This window comes from Sus scrofa, chromosome 4, assembly GCF_000003025.6.
Source record: "Sus scrofa isolate TJ Tabasco breed Duroc chromosome 4, Sscrofa11.1, whole genome shotgun sequence".
NCBI classification, from domain to species: domain Eukaryota; kingdom Metazoa; phylum Chordata; class Mammalia; order Artiodactyla; family Suidae; genus Sus; species Sus scrofa.
The window spans coordinates 81,614,259-81,629,409 of NC_010446.5; the positions used below are offsets into that span (position 1 = coordinate 81,614,259).

The 15,151-nt window shown below is 38.2% G+C and overlaps 1 protein-coding gene across 1 annotated transcript in view; it reads right to left on the reverse strand.

Moving 5' to 3' along the window:
• BLZF1 (basic leucine zipper nuclear factor 1) overlaps nt 1-15,151 on the reverse strand; it is a 42,477-nt gene that overhangs the window by 16,947 nt on the left and 10,379 nt on the right. Inside the window, exons 3-4 of the mRNA XM_003355067.4 lie at nt 11,335-11,774; nt 1,732-1,931 (exon numbers count right to left, since the gene is read on the reverse strand). Of these exons, the coding sequence (XP_003355115.1) occupies nt 1,732-1,931; nt 11,335-11,774 (640 nt within the window). The remainder of the gene's footprint in view (nt 1-1,731; nt 1,932-11,334; nt 11,775-15,151) is intronic.

Genomic DNA, 15,151 nt, shown 5'->3' on the forward strand with positions numbered 1-15,151 from the left:
AGCCACAGCAATACAGGATTCAAGCCACATCTGCAATCTACATTGCAGCTCATGGCAAGGCCAGCTCCTTAATCCAATGAGTGAGGCCAGGGATTGAACCGGTGTCCTCATGGATACTAGTCGGGTGCCACAATGGGAACTCCCCTTGATAAGTTTTTATATTAGCACATACAGAGCTATCTCATTCTCTTAAAAAGACAACAACAACAACAATAAAACAGCTTCATGTTTTCTTCTGACTGGATGTACCAAAATTTATTTAACCAATTCTTTATGGATGGAACTGAAGCAAAATTTTGAAGTACTTTATTGACCCGAAAATATTTTTTTAATTTGCTTTTTTAAGGCACTACATATGGAAGTTCCCAGGCAAGAGGTGGAATCGGAGCTGCAGCTGCCAGCCTACATCACAGCCACAGCAATGCAGGATCCAAGCTGCATCTGCGACCTACACCACAGCTCATGGCAACAGTGGATCCTTAACCTACTGCATTCTCATGGATACTAATTGGGTTTGCTATGGCTGAGCCACAATGGGAACTCCTCAGCTGAATATCTTAGAACTGAAATTAAGATCTGAGGGCCAGTAACCGCTGAATTCCTTAAAATGAAAATAATTCTGACATTAAAAGATTAAATCACCTAAAATATCAATAAAGTTTGGTTTAATTATTACTGCCCTTACCAGCAATGATCAGAATGTTCAAAAAGTTACATATTGCAATAATCTGTAAAATATATGCATGATTTGTCTCTTAAGCTGCTCAATGATAATTAACATTCATTCTAAGTCAATAAAAAGTAAATTCGTTTCTCCAAATAGATCCTATATTAGTGCAGTTAGAAAACAAACTAAGGACTCTGAGAGAAATCAATTACTAGAAAGTATCATGGGTATTAAGACATGAAGAAATAATTTCCTAAAAATTTATTCATTACAATCAGTCATTCTTCAGGTATAGCCCAGAAACCTTTGGTATCTTATGAGAAATCTCCAAATGATTAAATTTAAATCAATATTTATTAAACATACTACATGTGAAGCACTTGGCTAAGCACTGGAAGGAAATACACAGATGGTTAATTAACACCTAGACTCTGTTCTCCAGTAACTCAAAGTTGGAAGGAGGTGATAAAGAAACAAAGAATCATATCTAACAAAGCTTCCAAACTACCAGTATGTCCATGGGCCTGGACTAGGGCTCTGGGGTTCTGACTCTTAGTGGAGAGTAGCCTCATCCAGTGTGCCATAGAGATGTTATTTTCTCTTTGGGCATGGAGAGCAAAACATTGGGAAGCTATTACATGGTTAAATGAGCTGTCAGAACAGATCATGAGGAATAAATAGTATTATTTTACAGACTAGCAATGATATTTGAGTTCTCTACATAGAAGTTGGGGAAAAAGTTTTTTTTAATTTTAAATATTTATTAGTCATCTGAGTTTACAGTTTTCTTTTGGTCTTAAACATTGTTGTAGCAGTGATTTCTACTATAGAAGAGTAACTCAGAATTCTGGAATGAGGAAAGATCTTTATGATAGCACTTTTCCATTTAGGGAGACCATATGACCATCCAGAGGAGGGAGAGTCCACATCTTAAACAATCTATGAGGTACTTTGACAATGTGAGTCAGAAATTTTCACACTACAGTCTATTTTCTTGCATTATGGGTCAGAGATCTAACAGAGCAAAATCTAGGAAATGAAATACTATTTAAAATAGAAAGTACCTGCTTGCGAGGAATTTACTTCGCCACACGTCACACTGTATCGACATACGTTCTAGCTGTTCAGAAAGCTGAGCTACATTTCGACCTAGGGCTTCATTTTCTAAAATAAGCTGATTTTTCTCACGGGCTAGACGTTCAAAGTGATACTGAAGGTCATCGCCAACAGAAGCCACCAGCAGTTTTTTTAACTCACGATTGACCTGGAAGAAATGATGGATACAAGCTTCAAGTAATGTCAGTGACTTTAATGTAGGAAAATGAACACAAGAGAAACCAAAAATGTATATCAAAAAGTGATATTAGGAGTTCCCATTGTGGCTGAGCAGGTTGAGGACCTGACATTGTCTCTGTGAGGATGTGGGTTTGATCCCTGGCCTTGCTCAGTGGGTTAAGGATCCCGCATTACTGTAAGCTGGAGCATATGTTGCCCGATGTGGCTCTGATCTGGTGGTGTTGTAGCTGTGGCACAGGACTCAGCTGCAGCTCCAATTCAACCCCTAGCCCTGGAATTTGCATAAGCTGCAGGTGTGGCAGTTAAAAAAAAAAAGATATTAAATATTGCAGTTTCATATCACAATGTACACAAACCATGACTATCTCTATCTTGATCTATTTATCTATAGTCCATGTGGTATAATCTGAGACTTTCATTATAAGAGAACAAATCATTACCATAATACTTACAAACTGCCTTCAGTCAACACTTAAGGGCAAAAAATTAGGAAACTGAACAAATTAATTTTGCTAAAAAACATGACAGTGTTTTATGTGTTTTAAAATCCTTTCCAATATCTAAATTTAATATTTTTGTGCCCTAGGATTTTTACTTTTAAGAATTTTAGCAAAGGGAGAAGGATCAAGATGGTCATGCTCACCTTCTCCCACAAACACATCAAAAACCACATCTACATGTAGAACAGTTTGCACAGAACATCTACTGAATGCTGGCAGAAGAACCTCCAAAAAGTGCAAAAACCCCTCCACATAACTGGGTAGAACGAAAGAAAAAAAAAAAAAAAAAAAGAAAGAAAGAAAAAGAATTAGGATAGGACTAGCACTCTTGAGAGGGAGCTGAAAAAGAGAAAAGGAACCCACACCCTGAGAAGCCACCTTATCGACAGGGAGATCATCAGAAACAGAGGGACCTTGAAGTCTCTGAGAAAAGTGCAGCAGCTGGATTGAGAAGGGCAGAGCAGAGTGAGAGCTGCACACATCATCTGTACCACCGCCCCAGACGTCAGAGCCTGAGATGCCCGGGCTGGGGCTGGGCACTGAGACTCAGGCTCTGGAGGTCAGTTCCAGGGAGACGACTAGGGTTGGCTGTGTGGAGACAGCCTGAAGGGCTAGGGAGTGATGTCATGGGCTGGGGAGCTGAGAGAACTGGGGAGGAGGTCTCAGCCTGCAGGTGAAGCTAGGCACCACTGTTGGGGAGAGTAAGAGAGCACTGTCACTTCCCAGGACCCTGCAATTAGGGGCAGACCATCATAGGACTCTCCTTTCCTGCGCACGTGCACACGGGCCCTCAGAGGGGTCTGTGAACAGGCTCCACCTGTGGCCCCAGTTCCCTCAGAGGTCGGCAAAAAAGAGGGCACTGCAACTGAGCACTCTCTGTTGTTGCTCCCACTCCCCTAGGAACACACCCACCCTGCTGCTGCCGCTGCCAAATGCTCTGGGCAGTGTCCACACATGCCTGATCACTGTACTTCCCAGGACCCTGCAATTAGGACCAGCCTGTGCAGCACCTCCTGCGTGGGCTAAGCAGGACAGGGTGCTTCTTGTGTGGTCTACAGGTGGTAGGGGCAAACCACTGTAGTTGTATCTGACTCCAGAGGTGGGTGTGGCCCACCACCACTAGAGGTCCATGAACAGGCATCACTTGCAGCCCCAATCACCTCTGAAGGCACCACGGAGGAGGGGACTGTGACCAAATACCACATGTTGTGCTCTCACTCCTCTGGGAACTCACACCCTCTACCACTGCCACTGCCAAATGCTCCAGGCACCATCTAAATCTGCCTAAGGATCATTATCGCTTCCTAGGGCCCTGCAACTAAGAGTAGCCAGCGCCACCTTCCTGCAGGTCTTTGCTACTGTCAAAAGCCCAGCAACCAGGCACTGACTACTAGCCCTGCCCATTGCCTCCTTCTCCCTGGAAACACATTCAGTAACCTATCAAGGAGAAAACAGCTCACGATGAATAAAGAGACAGCAAATATTCAAACTCCTATGCCAAAAATAAATAGTAAGCCTTCATAAAATACAAAGGAGTGCTTTTGCATAGAATTAGCCCTCCAAGACTACAGTACTTGGTTTCCTTAAACTCATAGAAAAAGAAAAATGTAAGTGAAATGAAGAAGCTCAGGAAACATTCCCAGTTAAAAGAACAGAAGAATTCACCTGAAGCAGCAAACGATGAACTAGATTTCTGCAGTCTAACAGACACTGAGTTCAAAATGGAGACAGTGAAAATTCTGAAGGAATTAAGGCTGAATATCAACGAATGAAGAGCAGAGATAAACAGTAATGCAGATCACTTCAGAAAGGAACTAGAAAATATAAGGAAAGGCCAAGAAAAATTAGAAAATTCATTTGCAGAGACACACACTGAATTAAAGGCACTAAAGAGCAGAATGAATAATGCAAAGGAAGGAATTAGTGATGTGGAAGATAGAATAATGGAAATCACCCAATCAGGACAGCAGACAGAAAACCAAATGAAAAAACATGAAAGCAATATAAGAGATCTATGGGATAATATAAAGCAGGCCAATCTACACATAATGTGGATTCCAGAAGGAGAAGAAAAAGTAAAGGGGATTGAAAATATATTTGAAGAAATTATGGCTGAAAACTTTCCAAATCTAAAGGATACTGATATCAAGATACAGGAAGCACAGAGGTCCCCAAACAAGTTGAACACAAGCAGGCCCACACCAAGACATATTACAATAAAAATGGCAAAAGTTAAAGAGAGGATTCTAAAGGCAGCAAGAGAAAAACAAAGCTTTAATTACAAGGGAACCTCAATAAGGCTATCAGCTGATTTCACTACAGAAACACCACAGGCCAGAAGAGAGTGACAAAATATATTCAAAAGTTCTAAAACGGAAAAATTTACAGCCTAGAATACTCTACCCAGCAATAATATCATTTAAAATGGAAGGAAAAATAAGGAATTTCTCCAACCGAGAAAAATTAAAAAGAGTACAGCAATACTAAAACCATCCTAAAGGAAATACTGAAAGGGCTTCTCCAAATAAAAAAGAAGCAAGAGGAAATAGAATGGAGGAAATCACATTTGGAAAGCAATCACTTACATAAGCCAGAATACACATCTAAAAGGAAAAACAGGAGTTCCCGTTGTGGCGCAGTGGTTAACGAATCCGACTAGGAACCATAAGGTTGCGGGTTCGGTCCCTGCTCTTGCTCAGTGGGTTAAGGATCCGGCGTTGCCGTGAGCTGTGGTGTAGGTCGCAGACGCAGCTCGGATCCCGCGTTGCTGTGGCTCTGGCGTAGGCCAGTGGCTACAGGTCCGATTCGACCCCTAGCCTGGGAACCTCCATATGCCGAGGGAGCGGCCCAAACAAAGAAATAGCAAAAAGACCAAAAAAAAAAAAAGGAAAAACAAACAAACAAAAAACCTATTGTAAAAGTGATGATAAACACACAAGGAACAGCAAAAGGATGAACATGATGATGTTTAAAAAGGACTTCAGAATCATAGAATGTGGGGAAGGAAAGTAAGAAAATTTAGACTCTTTTTTTTTTAGATTGTATCTGATGAGTCTATATGACTATCGGGCTAAAGCAAGCAGATATAGGAAGGGGTTAACATACTTGAAAAATGGGGAACTACAAATCAAAACCAAACAATACATTCACAAATTCTAAAAAGAAAAACACAGAACCATAAAACAAAAGGAAATCATCCAAGCAAAAAAAGAAAGGAACAAAGGAGAAACAAGAAAATCAACTGGAAAACAAGGTTTAAAATGGCAATAAATACATATTTGTCAATAGTTACCTTAAATGTCAATGGACTGAATGCTTCAATCAAAGGACACAGAGTGGCAGATTGGATAAAAAAGCAAGAACCTACAATATGCTGTCTACAAGAGACTCACCTTAGGGCAAAGGACACATATAAATTGAAAGTGAGGGGATGGGAAAAGACATTTCATGCCAATGGACAAGACAGGAAAGCAGGAGTAGCAATACTCAATATCAGACAAAATAGACTTTAAAACAAAGGCCATAAAGAAAGACAAAGATGGACACTATTTAATGATAAAAGGATCCATTCATGAGAGGATTTTATACATCAATATATATGTCCCTAATATAGGAGCACCCAGATACTGTCAACAAATACTAACAGGTAGAAACCGATGGGAATACAATCATAGTAGGAGACTTTAACACCCAACTCACATCAATGGACAGATTCCCTGGGCAGAAAATCAATAAGCAACAGAGACCCTAAATGACACACACAACAGAGCAGTTAGACTTCATTGACAATTTCAGGACATTACACCCCCCAAAATGAAGTGCACATGGAACATTCTCAGGATTGACCACATACTGGGGCACAAAACTAACCTCAACAAATTTAAGAGTATAGAAATTATTTCAGGTATTTTGTCTGACCAAATGGCATGAAACTAGAAACCAACCATAGGAAAAGAGAAAAAAACTGACTACATGGAGACTAAACAACATGCTACTAAAAAACCAATGGGTCAATGAGGAAATCAAAAGGGAAATTAAAAAAAAACCCCTTGAAACAAGTGATAACAAAGACACAACAATTCAAAATCTATGGGATATTGCAAAAGCAGTGCTTAGAGGGAAGTTCATAGCAATACAGGCCTTTCTCAAAGAAGAAAAATCTCAAATTGAAAACTTAACTCACCACCTAAATGAATTAGAAAAAGAAAAACAAACAAAACCTAAAGTCAGCAGAAGGAAGGAAATCATAAAGACCAGAGAGAAAATCAATGCAACTGAGATTCAAAAAACAAAAGAAAAAAAAATCAATCAAACCAAGAGCTGGTTCTTTGAAAAGGGTAAATAAAATTGACAAACCTCTGGCTAGACTCATCAAGAAGAGGAGAGGAAAAACCCAAATAAAGAAAATAAGAAATGAAAAAGGAGAAATCTCAATGGATACTGCAGAAAACCATAAGAGAATATTATGAACAATTGTATGCCAACAAATTTGACAACCTAGAAGAAATGAACAACTTTCTAGAGATTTACAGCCCACTAAAACTGAATCAAGAAGAAACAGATCAACTGAACAGACCGATCACTAGAAATTAAATTGAATATGTAATAAAACACTGCCTACAAACAAAAGCCGAGGAACAGATGGCTTCACAGGTGAATTCTACCAAACATACAAAGAGGAATTTATGTTCATCCTTCTTAAACTTCTCTAAAAAGTTGAAGAAGGAACACTCCAAAAGACATTCTATGAAGCCACTATCACACTAAAACAAAACCAAAGATACTACCAAAAAGGAAAATTATAGGCCAATATCTTTGATGAATATAGATGCAAAAATTCTCAACAAAATTTTAGCCAACTGAATCCAACAATATATAAAAAAGATCATATACCACAACCAAGTGGGATTCATCTCAGGTTCACAGGGATGGTTCAACATATGCAAATCAATCAACGTCATATACCACATTAGCAAAAGAAAAGTCAAACCACATGATCATCTCCACAGATGCAGAAAAAGCATCCGACAAAGTCCAATATCCATTCATGATAAAAACTCTTACCAAAAAGTAGGTATAGAAGGAACATACCTAAAACACAATAAAAGCCATTCATGACAAACCCACAGCAAATACAAATACTCAATGGAGAACAGCTGAAAGCCTTCCTGATCAAATCATGGATGACAACTCTTGCCACTTTTTTTTTTTGGTCTTTTTGCCATTTCTTGGGCCGCTCCTGTGGCATATGGAGGTTCCCAGGCTAGGGGTCTAACTGGAGCTGAGCTGCCAGCCTACGCCAGAGCCACAGCAACGTGGGATCCGAGCCGCGTCTGCGACCCACACCACAGCTCACGGCAACGCTGGATCGTTAACCGACTGAGCAAGGGCAGGGATCGAACCTGCAACCTCATGGTTCCTAGTCGGATTCGTTAACCACTGCACCACGACAGGAACTCCTCTTGCCACTTTTAAACACAGTATTGGAAGTCTTAACCACAGCAATCAGACAAACGAAAGAAATAAAAGGTATCTAAATTGGAAGAGAAGAGGTAAAATTGTCACTGTATGCAGATGACATGATACTATATATAGAAAACCCTAAGGACTCCACACAAAAACTATTCAAACCGATCAATGAATTCAACAAGCAGCAGGTTACAAGATTAACATTCAGAAGTTGGTTGCATTTCTGCATACTAACAACAAAGTATTAGAAAAGGAATATAAAAATACAATACCTTCTAAAATTACACTCCCCAAAATTAAATACCTAGGAATAAACCTGAGCAAGGAGGTGAAAGACTTATATTCTGAGAACTATAAAACATTAATCAAGGAAATTAAAGAAGATGTTAAGAAATGGAAAGATATTCCATGCTCCTGAGTTGGAAAAATTAATATCATAAACATGGCCATACTGCCCAAAGCAATCTACAGCGTGAATGCAATCCTTATCAAATTGCCCATGACAGTTTTCACAGAACTAGAAAAAACAACCCAAAAACTTTTATGGAACCATAAAAGACCCAGAATTGCCAAAGCAACCCTGAGGAACAAAAACTAAGCAGGAGGCATAACTCTCCCAGACTTCAGACAATATCACAAAGCTATAGTAATCAAGACAGTGTGGTACTGGTACCAAAACAGACATAGAGACTACTGGAACAGAATAGAGAACCCAGAAATAAACCCAGACACCTATAGTCAATTAATCTTCGACAAAAGTGGCAAGAATATAAAATAGGAAAAAAGTGTTTTCAGCAAGTGGTGCTGGAAAATGGGCAGCCACATGTAAATCAATGAAACTGGAACACACCCTCAACTCCATGCACAAAAATAAACTCAAAATAGCTTAAAAACTTAAATATAAGACAAGACATCATCAAACTCCTAGAAGAGAACATATGTAAAACATTCTCTGACATCAACCTTATAAATTTCTTTTTAGGTCAGTCTCCCAAGGCAACAGAAATAAAAGCAGAAATAAGCCAATGGGACCTAATCAAACTGACAAGCTTTTGCACAGCAAAGGAAAACATAAAAAAAAGACAACCTACCGAATGGGAGAAAATAGTTTCAAATGATGCAATTGACAAGGGCTTAATCTCTAAAATATACAAACAACTTACACATCTCAAGAGCAAAAATGCCAACAACCCAATTGAAAAATGGGCAGAGACCTGAATAGACATTTCTCCAAAGAATATATACAGATGGCCAACAAAGCATATGAAAAAACGCTCAACATCACTAATTATTAGAGAAATGCAAAACAAAACTACCATGAGATAACACCTCACACCAGTCAGAATGGCCATCATAAATAAGCCCACAAATAACAAATGCTGGAGGGGGTGTGGAGAAAAGGGAAGCCTCCTGCACTGTTGGTGGGAAAGTAAGCTGATACAACCACCATGGAGGACAGTATGGAGGTACCTCAGAAAATACACATAGAACTACAATATGACCCAGCAATCCTACTCTTGGGCATATATCCAGACAAACTTTCATTGAAAAAGATACATGCACCTGTATGTTCACTGCAGCACTATTCACAATAGCCAAGACATGGAAACAACCTAAATGTCCGATAGATGAATGGATTAAGATGTGGTACATATACACAATGGAATACTACTCGGCCATAAAAAAGAACAAAATAATGCCATTTGTAACAACATGGATGGAACAAGAGACTCTAACACTAAGTGAAATAGGTCATAAAGAGAAAAACAGGATACCATATGGTATCACTTATATCTAGAATCTAATATATGGCACGGATGAACCTTTCCACAGAAAAGAAACTCATGGACTAGAAGAAGAGACTTGTAGCTGCCAATGCGGAGGTGGAGGGAATGGGATAGACTTGGGAGTTTGGGGTTAATAGATACAAACTATTGCATCTGGTGTGGGTAAGCAATGAGATCCTGCTGTACAGCACAGGGAACTATATCTAGTCACTTGTGATGGAACATGATGGAGGATAATTTGAGAAAAAGAATATGTATACATATGTTTCACTGGGTCATTCTGCTGGACAGTAGAAATTGATAGAACACTGTAAATCACCTCTAACTGAAAAAATAAAAATCAAAAAAATAATTTAAGCAAAGGAAGCAATTCAAGATGTCTTAAGCATGTTCTTCACATTGTTATCAAAAGCATGAAAAATTAAAACTTAAATGTGCAATAAAGGTATTGGTATAAGGTATAGTCTCTGAAGAACATTTGCTATTAAATAATGTTATTTTAAAAGAATACCCTGTGATATTGGAAAATATTAATAACTAAAAAGGTGAATTACAAAGCAATGAACTCAGTATGTATAATTATGCATTTATATAGGTGGACTATTTTCATTATTTTTTCTGTATTTTCTATAATGCCTATAAATATGTACTGCTTTTGTAATCTGAAATTATTTAAAATATTAAAATATATTGTTAAATATATTACAAATATATATATATTTTTTTTTTGTTTTTGTTTTTTTTTTTTATTTATTTATTTTTTGGTCTTTTTGTCTTTTGTTGTTGTTGTTGCTATTTCTTGGGCCGCTCCCCGCGGCATATGGAGGTTCCCAGGCTAGGGGTTGAATCGGAGCTGTAGCCACCGGCCTACGCCAGAGCCACAGCAACGCGGGATCCGAGCCGCGTCTGCAACCTACACCACAGCTCACGGCAATGCTGGATCGTTAACCCACTGAGCAAGGGCAGGGATCGAACCCGCAACCTCATGGTTCCTAGTCGGATTCGTTAACCACTGCGCCACGACGGGAACTCCAACAAATATATTTGGATAAGAATCACCAACCATGGTGTCACTTAGAAAAACTAACATCTAGCAAAAAAGACGTATAATCTAACACAGAAATAAAGTGGAGAGTGGTAAGGCAATGTTTACTAAGACATAAAGATTAGAGAAATGGAATCAAACACTATAGATAGTTTTCCATTTACATTGAAAATACTGATATTTTTATCACCATTCTCTTTATTCCAAGTATTACCTATACATAGACAAAAATACTTGGAATTTATGGATCCTTAAAACAAGGATTACTAACTACTCTGTCTTGGTCAATCTCTGGTTTGCAAGTTTGTAACTGTAACCTCTTTTACAACTTATAGTTGGTCTTGTCCAAGTACCTCACACTTCAACCATTTCTAGAGTATAAGTTCCCAACATAAACTACTTCTATTAAATGCACAAAGAAAAGAGAAAAATTTAAGAGGAAGCTTCTTAGAGGAATGAGAAACTATAATGAATGACATTTCAAGAGGAAATGTAGTTTTCTAACATGCAGGCTTAGAAGGCCCAGTGGTGAAGAGCAGTATTCATTAAAGCTATTAAGGTTGTTCTTACCTCTGACTGTACTCTGAGCTGGTTTGAAAGACCTTCTTTGTCCTGTAGTAACCTTCTTTCAGAGTTCTTGAGCTTTTCCAATACAGTCTTTACCTCAGATACTTCCTTTCTGGGTTCTACAATGCCCTCTGGCTGGCCAAGGATTTCTCCTTTATGATGTCCCAGAGACTTAGCCTTTGCATTTTTGTTGGGGATATCATGGGATATAGCAGCTTTGGGAACTAATATTCTTATGGCTTCGACTTCCACTGCTTTTTCAGCAATAATCTTCCCTAGCTGAAGAACTCCTGGGCTCTCTGATGGAACTGCTTTCTTTCGTGGACTCTGAAGGATGTGATGCTTTATAGGCTGGATTCCAGAGGTAACTTCGACAGTTTTAGGTGGCTCCTCAGTTTCCATTCCATCTCCTGCTCCTCGGATTGGGGCTGAAGTAAGGAGGGCTATAAAAAGGAAACAAAACATAAACTACATGCTGAAAAGAAATGCCAGGAAAATGCCAAGATACACTTTACCCACATTCAGAATTACTGTCACTTAAAGAAAAAAAGAAAGAAATTTAGAGTAAAAAGAAATTCTCAAAACAATCATTTGTCTACAAAAGAGGAACAAAGTCTTAAGTTCAAAATTTCCTTAAGTAAATGCTTTCTCTCTTGGTAGAAAATGCAAGAGATCTGGAATCAAGGTATTTGCTTCCGACTTCTACCTCCTAGTGTAATCCTAGGTAAATAATGTAACCCTCCGTGACTCTCCAGTTCCTAATCTGCAAAATGGCGATAGTAACAACTACAGGGTTGTGGTAGGAAAGGTAATTTAGATCAAGTGCTTGACACACTATAGACACTCAATAATGGTAGTTAAATATAAAAATAAATATAAGCTATGTACATGCTTATTTGAAAGTGTCTACCTCAAAACAGATTCACTGTTTTTGTGAACTCTTAGCAAAGGATGCTTCACAAGCTACTTGACCAGAATATTCAATACTCTCTCTCCTAAGTCTCTAATTAGCCTTTGTTTCTGATATTTTTTACTCTCTTAACTGGGTTCTTTTCACCACTCACTGTGATTCTAACTTAACCCTTTAAGAAGTCAGTTTAAACTCCACTCTTTGCATTAAATTTTCCCGACTCTCTGAATGATGATGCTACTTACTTTCTCGAGCATTCAATATGAATCTTAATCATGAACCATAATTATCATTAATGGGTTTTGTTATTATGCTAAATATCACTTTCTCACTAAGTCTGATAAGCACACCAAGGCAGGCATCATGACCTAAAAGTGAAAGGAACAGGGTGTCATAAAAATGTTATGAACTTTGGGATCAGCCAGATCTGGTTTTCAGTCCTTATTTCCACCCTTACTACCTGTATAATCCTGGACTATATCCAACAGTTATCTCAGCTTCAGTTTTAGCCTCCATGAAATGAATTTAGCAATACATGTAGGGTTAAGTTGTGTCCTAAATGAGAAAATGATTACAAATAACCAATGTTATAAAAGATTTACCATGTGCTGAATACTATTCTAAATACTTTATATATAATTCACTTATCCTTATAATAACCCTTTGAGGTAGATATGACTAACTCTATTTTATAGATGAAGAAAACAAGGCACAAAGAAGTCTAGGAACTTGTCTACAGATAGTAGGTAGAAGGTGCAGAATTCAATTCTAGATAGCTTGGACCCAAAGAGTGGGGCCTTAACCACTACTTACGCTGCCCCTTAAGGGGGAGGGGGAGGGATTGGGATGGACTGGGAACTTGGGGTTAATAGATGCAAACTATTGCTTTTGGAATGGATTAGCAATGAGATCCTGTTGTGTAGCACTGGGAACTATGTCTAGTCACTTATGATGGAGCATGATAATGTGAGAAAAAAGAATGTATACATGTAAGTGTAACTGGGTCACCATGCTGTACAGTAGAAAAAAAAATTGTATTAGGAAAATAATAATTAAAAAAAGGAAGTATTTTGCACAGAATTAAATGGCAGACATTCAATAAATAGCTCCCATCCCCTTCCTCCAAACACTTAAAACCCTGCCACACAAGTTTACTAAAATACAATTAAACTATCTTCCCTCATATAAGCCAAACCTGGCTAGCCATTCTTACCTCACATAACCTTTGGAAGGCAGCTGTGCTCACCACTATACTACCATTGCTCCAGTCAAATAACAAAAATATTTGTTTCTTTTTCTCCTATTTTTCCTTATCTCAAATTGAGTAGTGTTAAGAAAAATTTCATTGAGTCATCTTTCTCTAAGAAAGTGCTACTTTCACTAACTGACTGAAGAAAATAAACAGTGTAGAGCTTAGAAATAATGAATAAGCTAGAAGGTTAAATGCTGCAATCCTTGAGGAGGTGGCTGAGATGATACCTAACCTATGCCATGTTCCTGAATTAGTACATTCAGTAACACCCCTATGAGCTACTAGTTAGATGCCTTGCCATTTTACAAGTGCAGCACATCTGAGAAGATGGAGGCCAATGCCTATGAACAGTAATAACTAGCTTTTATTCAATTTACTATGTGCCGAGGGCTAAGTCCTTCAGATGCATCAACATCATTTAATTTTTACAAGTCTCACGAAGTAAGCACAAGAGTACCCACTTTGTAGACAGAAAGAGAGGTTCTGAGAGGTTAAACAGCTTGTCCAAATCATTAAGTGTCAAACTAGGATTTACTCCGATTCTGATTCCAGAGCTGAGCTGTTATAGGTCTGGGAGGCCTTCCACAAACCAGAGCTATTACCTTATCAACCTGAACTTATTGCCTTTGCTAACAGCCGCATTTGCTGGGTTATAGAAGCCCACAGAATTTACATAACAGTTATAATGAGCTTGAAAAAAAGTTCAGCTCTGATCCACATCAAACCATTGAATGGCTTCTCATCACTCTCAGAATAAAGACCAAGATCCTTACTATAGTCTAAGGGCCCTCTGTGATCAGGCCTCTTGGCTATCTCCTAGGTTTTAACTTAGGCCATTCACTCCCTTGATCCCAAGTTCAAGTCTTACTTTTAAATTTAGTGTCTCCATGGGAGCAAAAGCCTTCCTCTTTTTCTGTATACATTTCTTCTTGGAATTGTCTTCCTAACTTATTCTCTCCTAATCATCCTTCAAATCTCAGTCCAACCTTTTCTAAAGGAAGCCATTCTCTAATCTACTGTGATTAGGAAGACTGCATGTCTCTTTTCACTATCAAAATGGCAAATATATTTTCAGTGTAATTAATTGTACACTGTCTGTGCCTTATATCTAGGCTAAGATATAAGTTCCATGAGAGGAGGGACTGTGTGTCTCCTGTTTACCACTTACATTCCTAGTAAAGTACCTTGCACCCAGTACTCTGTATCTGATGAACAATAAATGCATAGTAACAAGGGGAGAGGAAAAGAACAAGCACATATAACAATGGTAACAACGATGAACTTTTGAGTTTCACAGGCAACAAAGCCCTAGTTTTTTTTTTTTAATTTTTTTATTTTCCCACTGTACAGCAAGGGGGTCAGGTTATCCTTAGATGTATACATTGCAGTTACAGTTTTTAGCCCTAGTTTTTTTTTTTAAAAAAAACATTTTTTATGCCAAAGTATGTCCTTGGTCTCAATTACTATTAGATATCAGTACCATGTCCTGGTCAATTAATTATTAATTATTAATTAATTATACTAATTAAAGATTAACCATGTTTCACTGTAACACATGCAGTTAGAGGAGAACAGTCATTTAAGTAAGGGCAATAATAAGGTCTTATTAAACTTTTCTGAAGAATTTCTAAAGTACAGAGGGATTTATAATATACAAA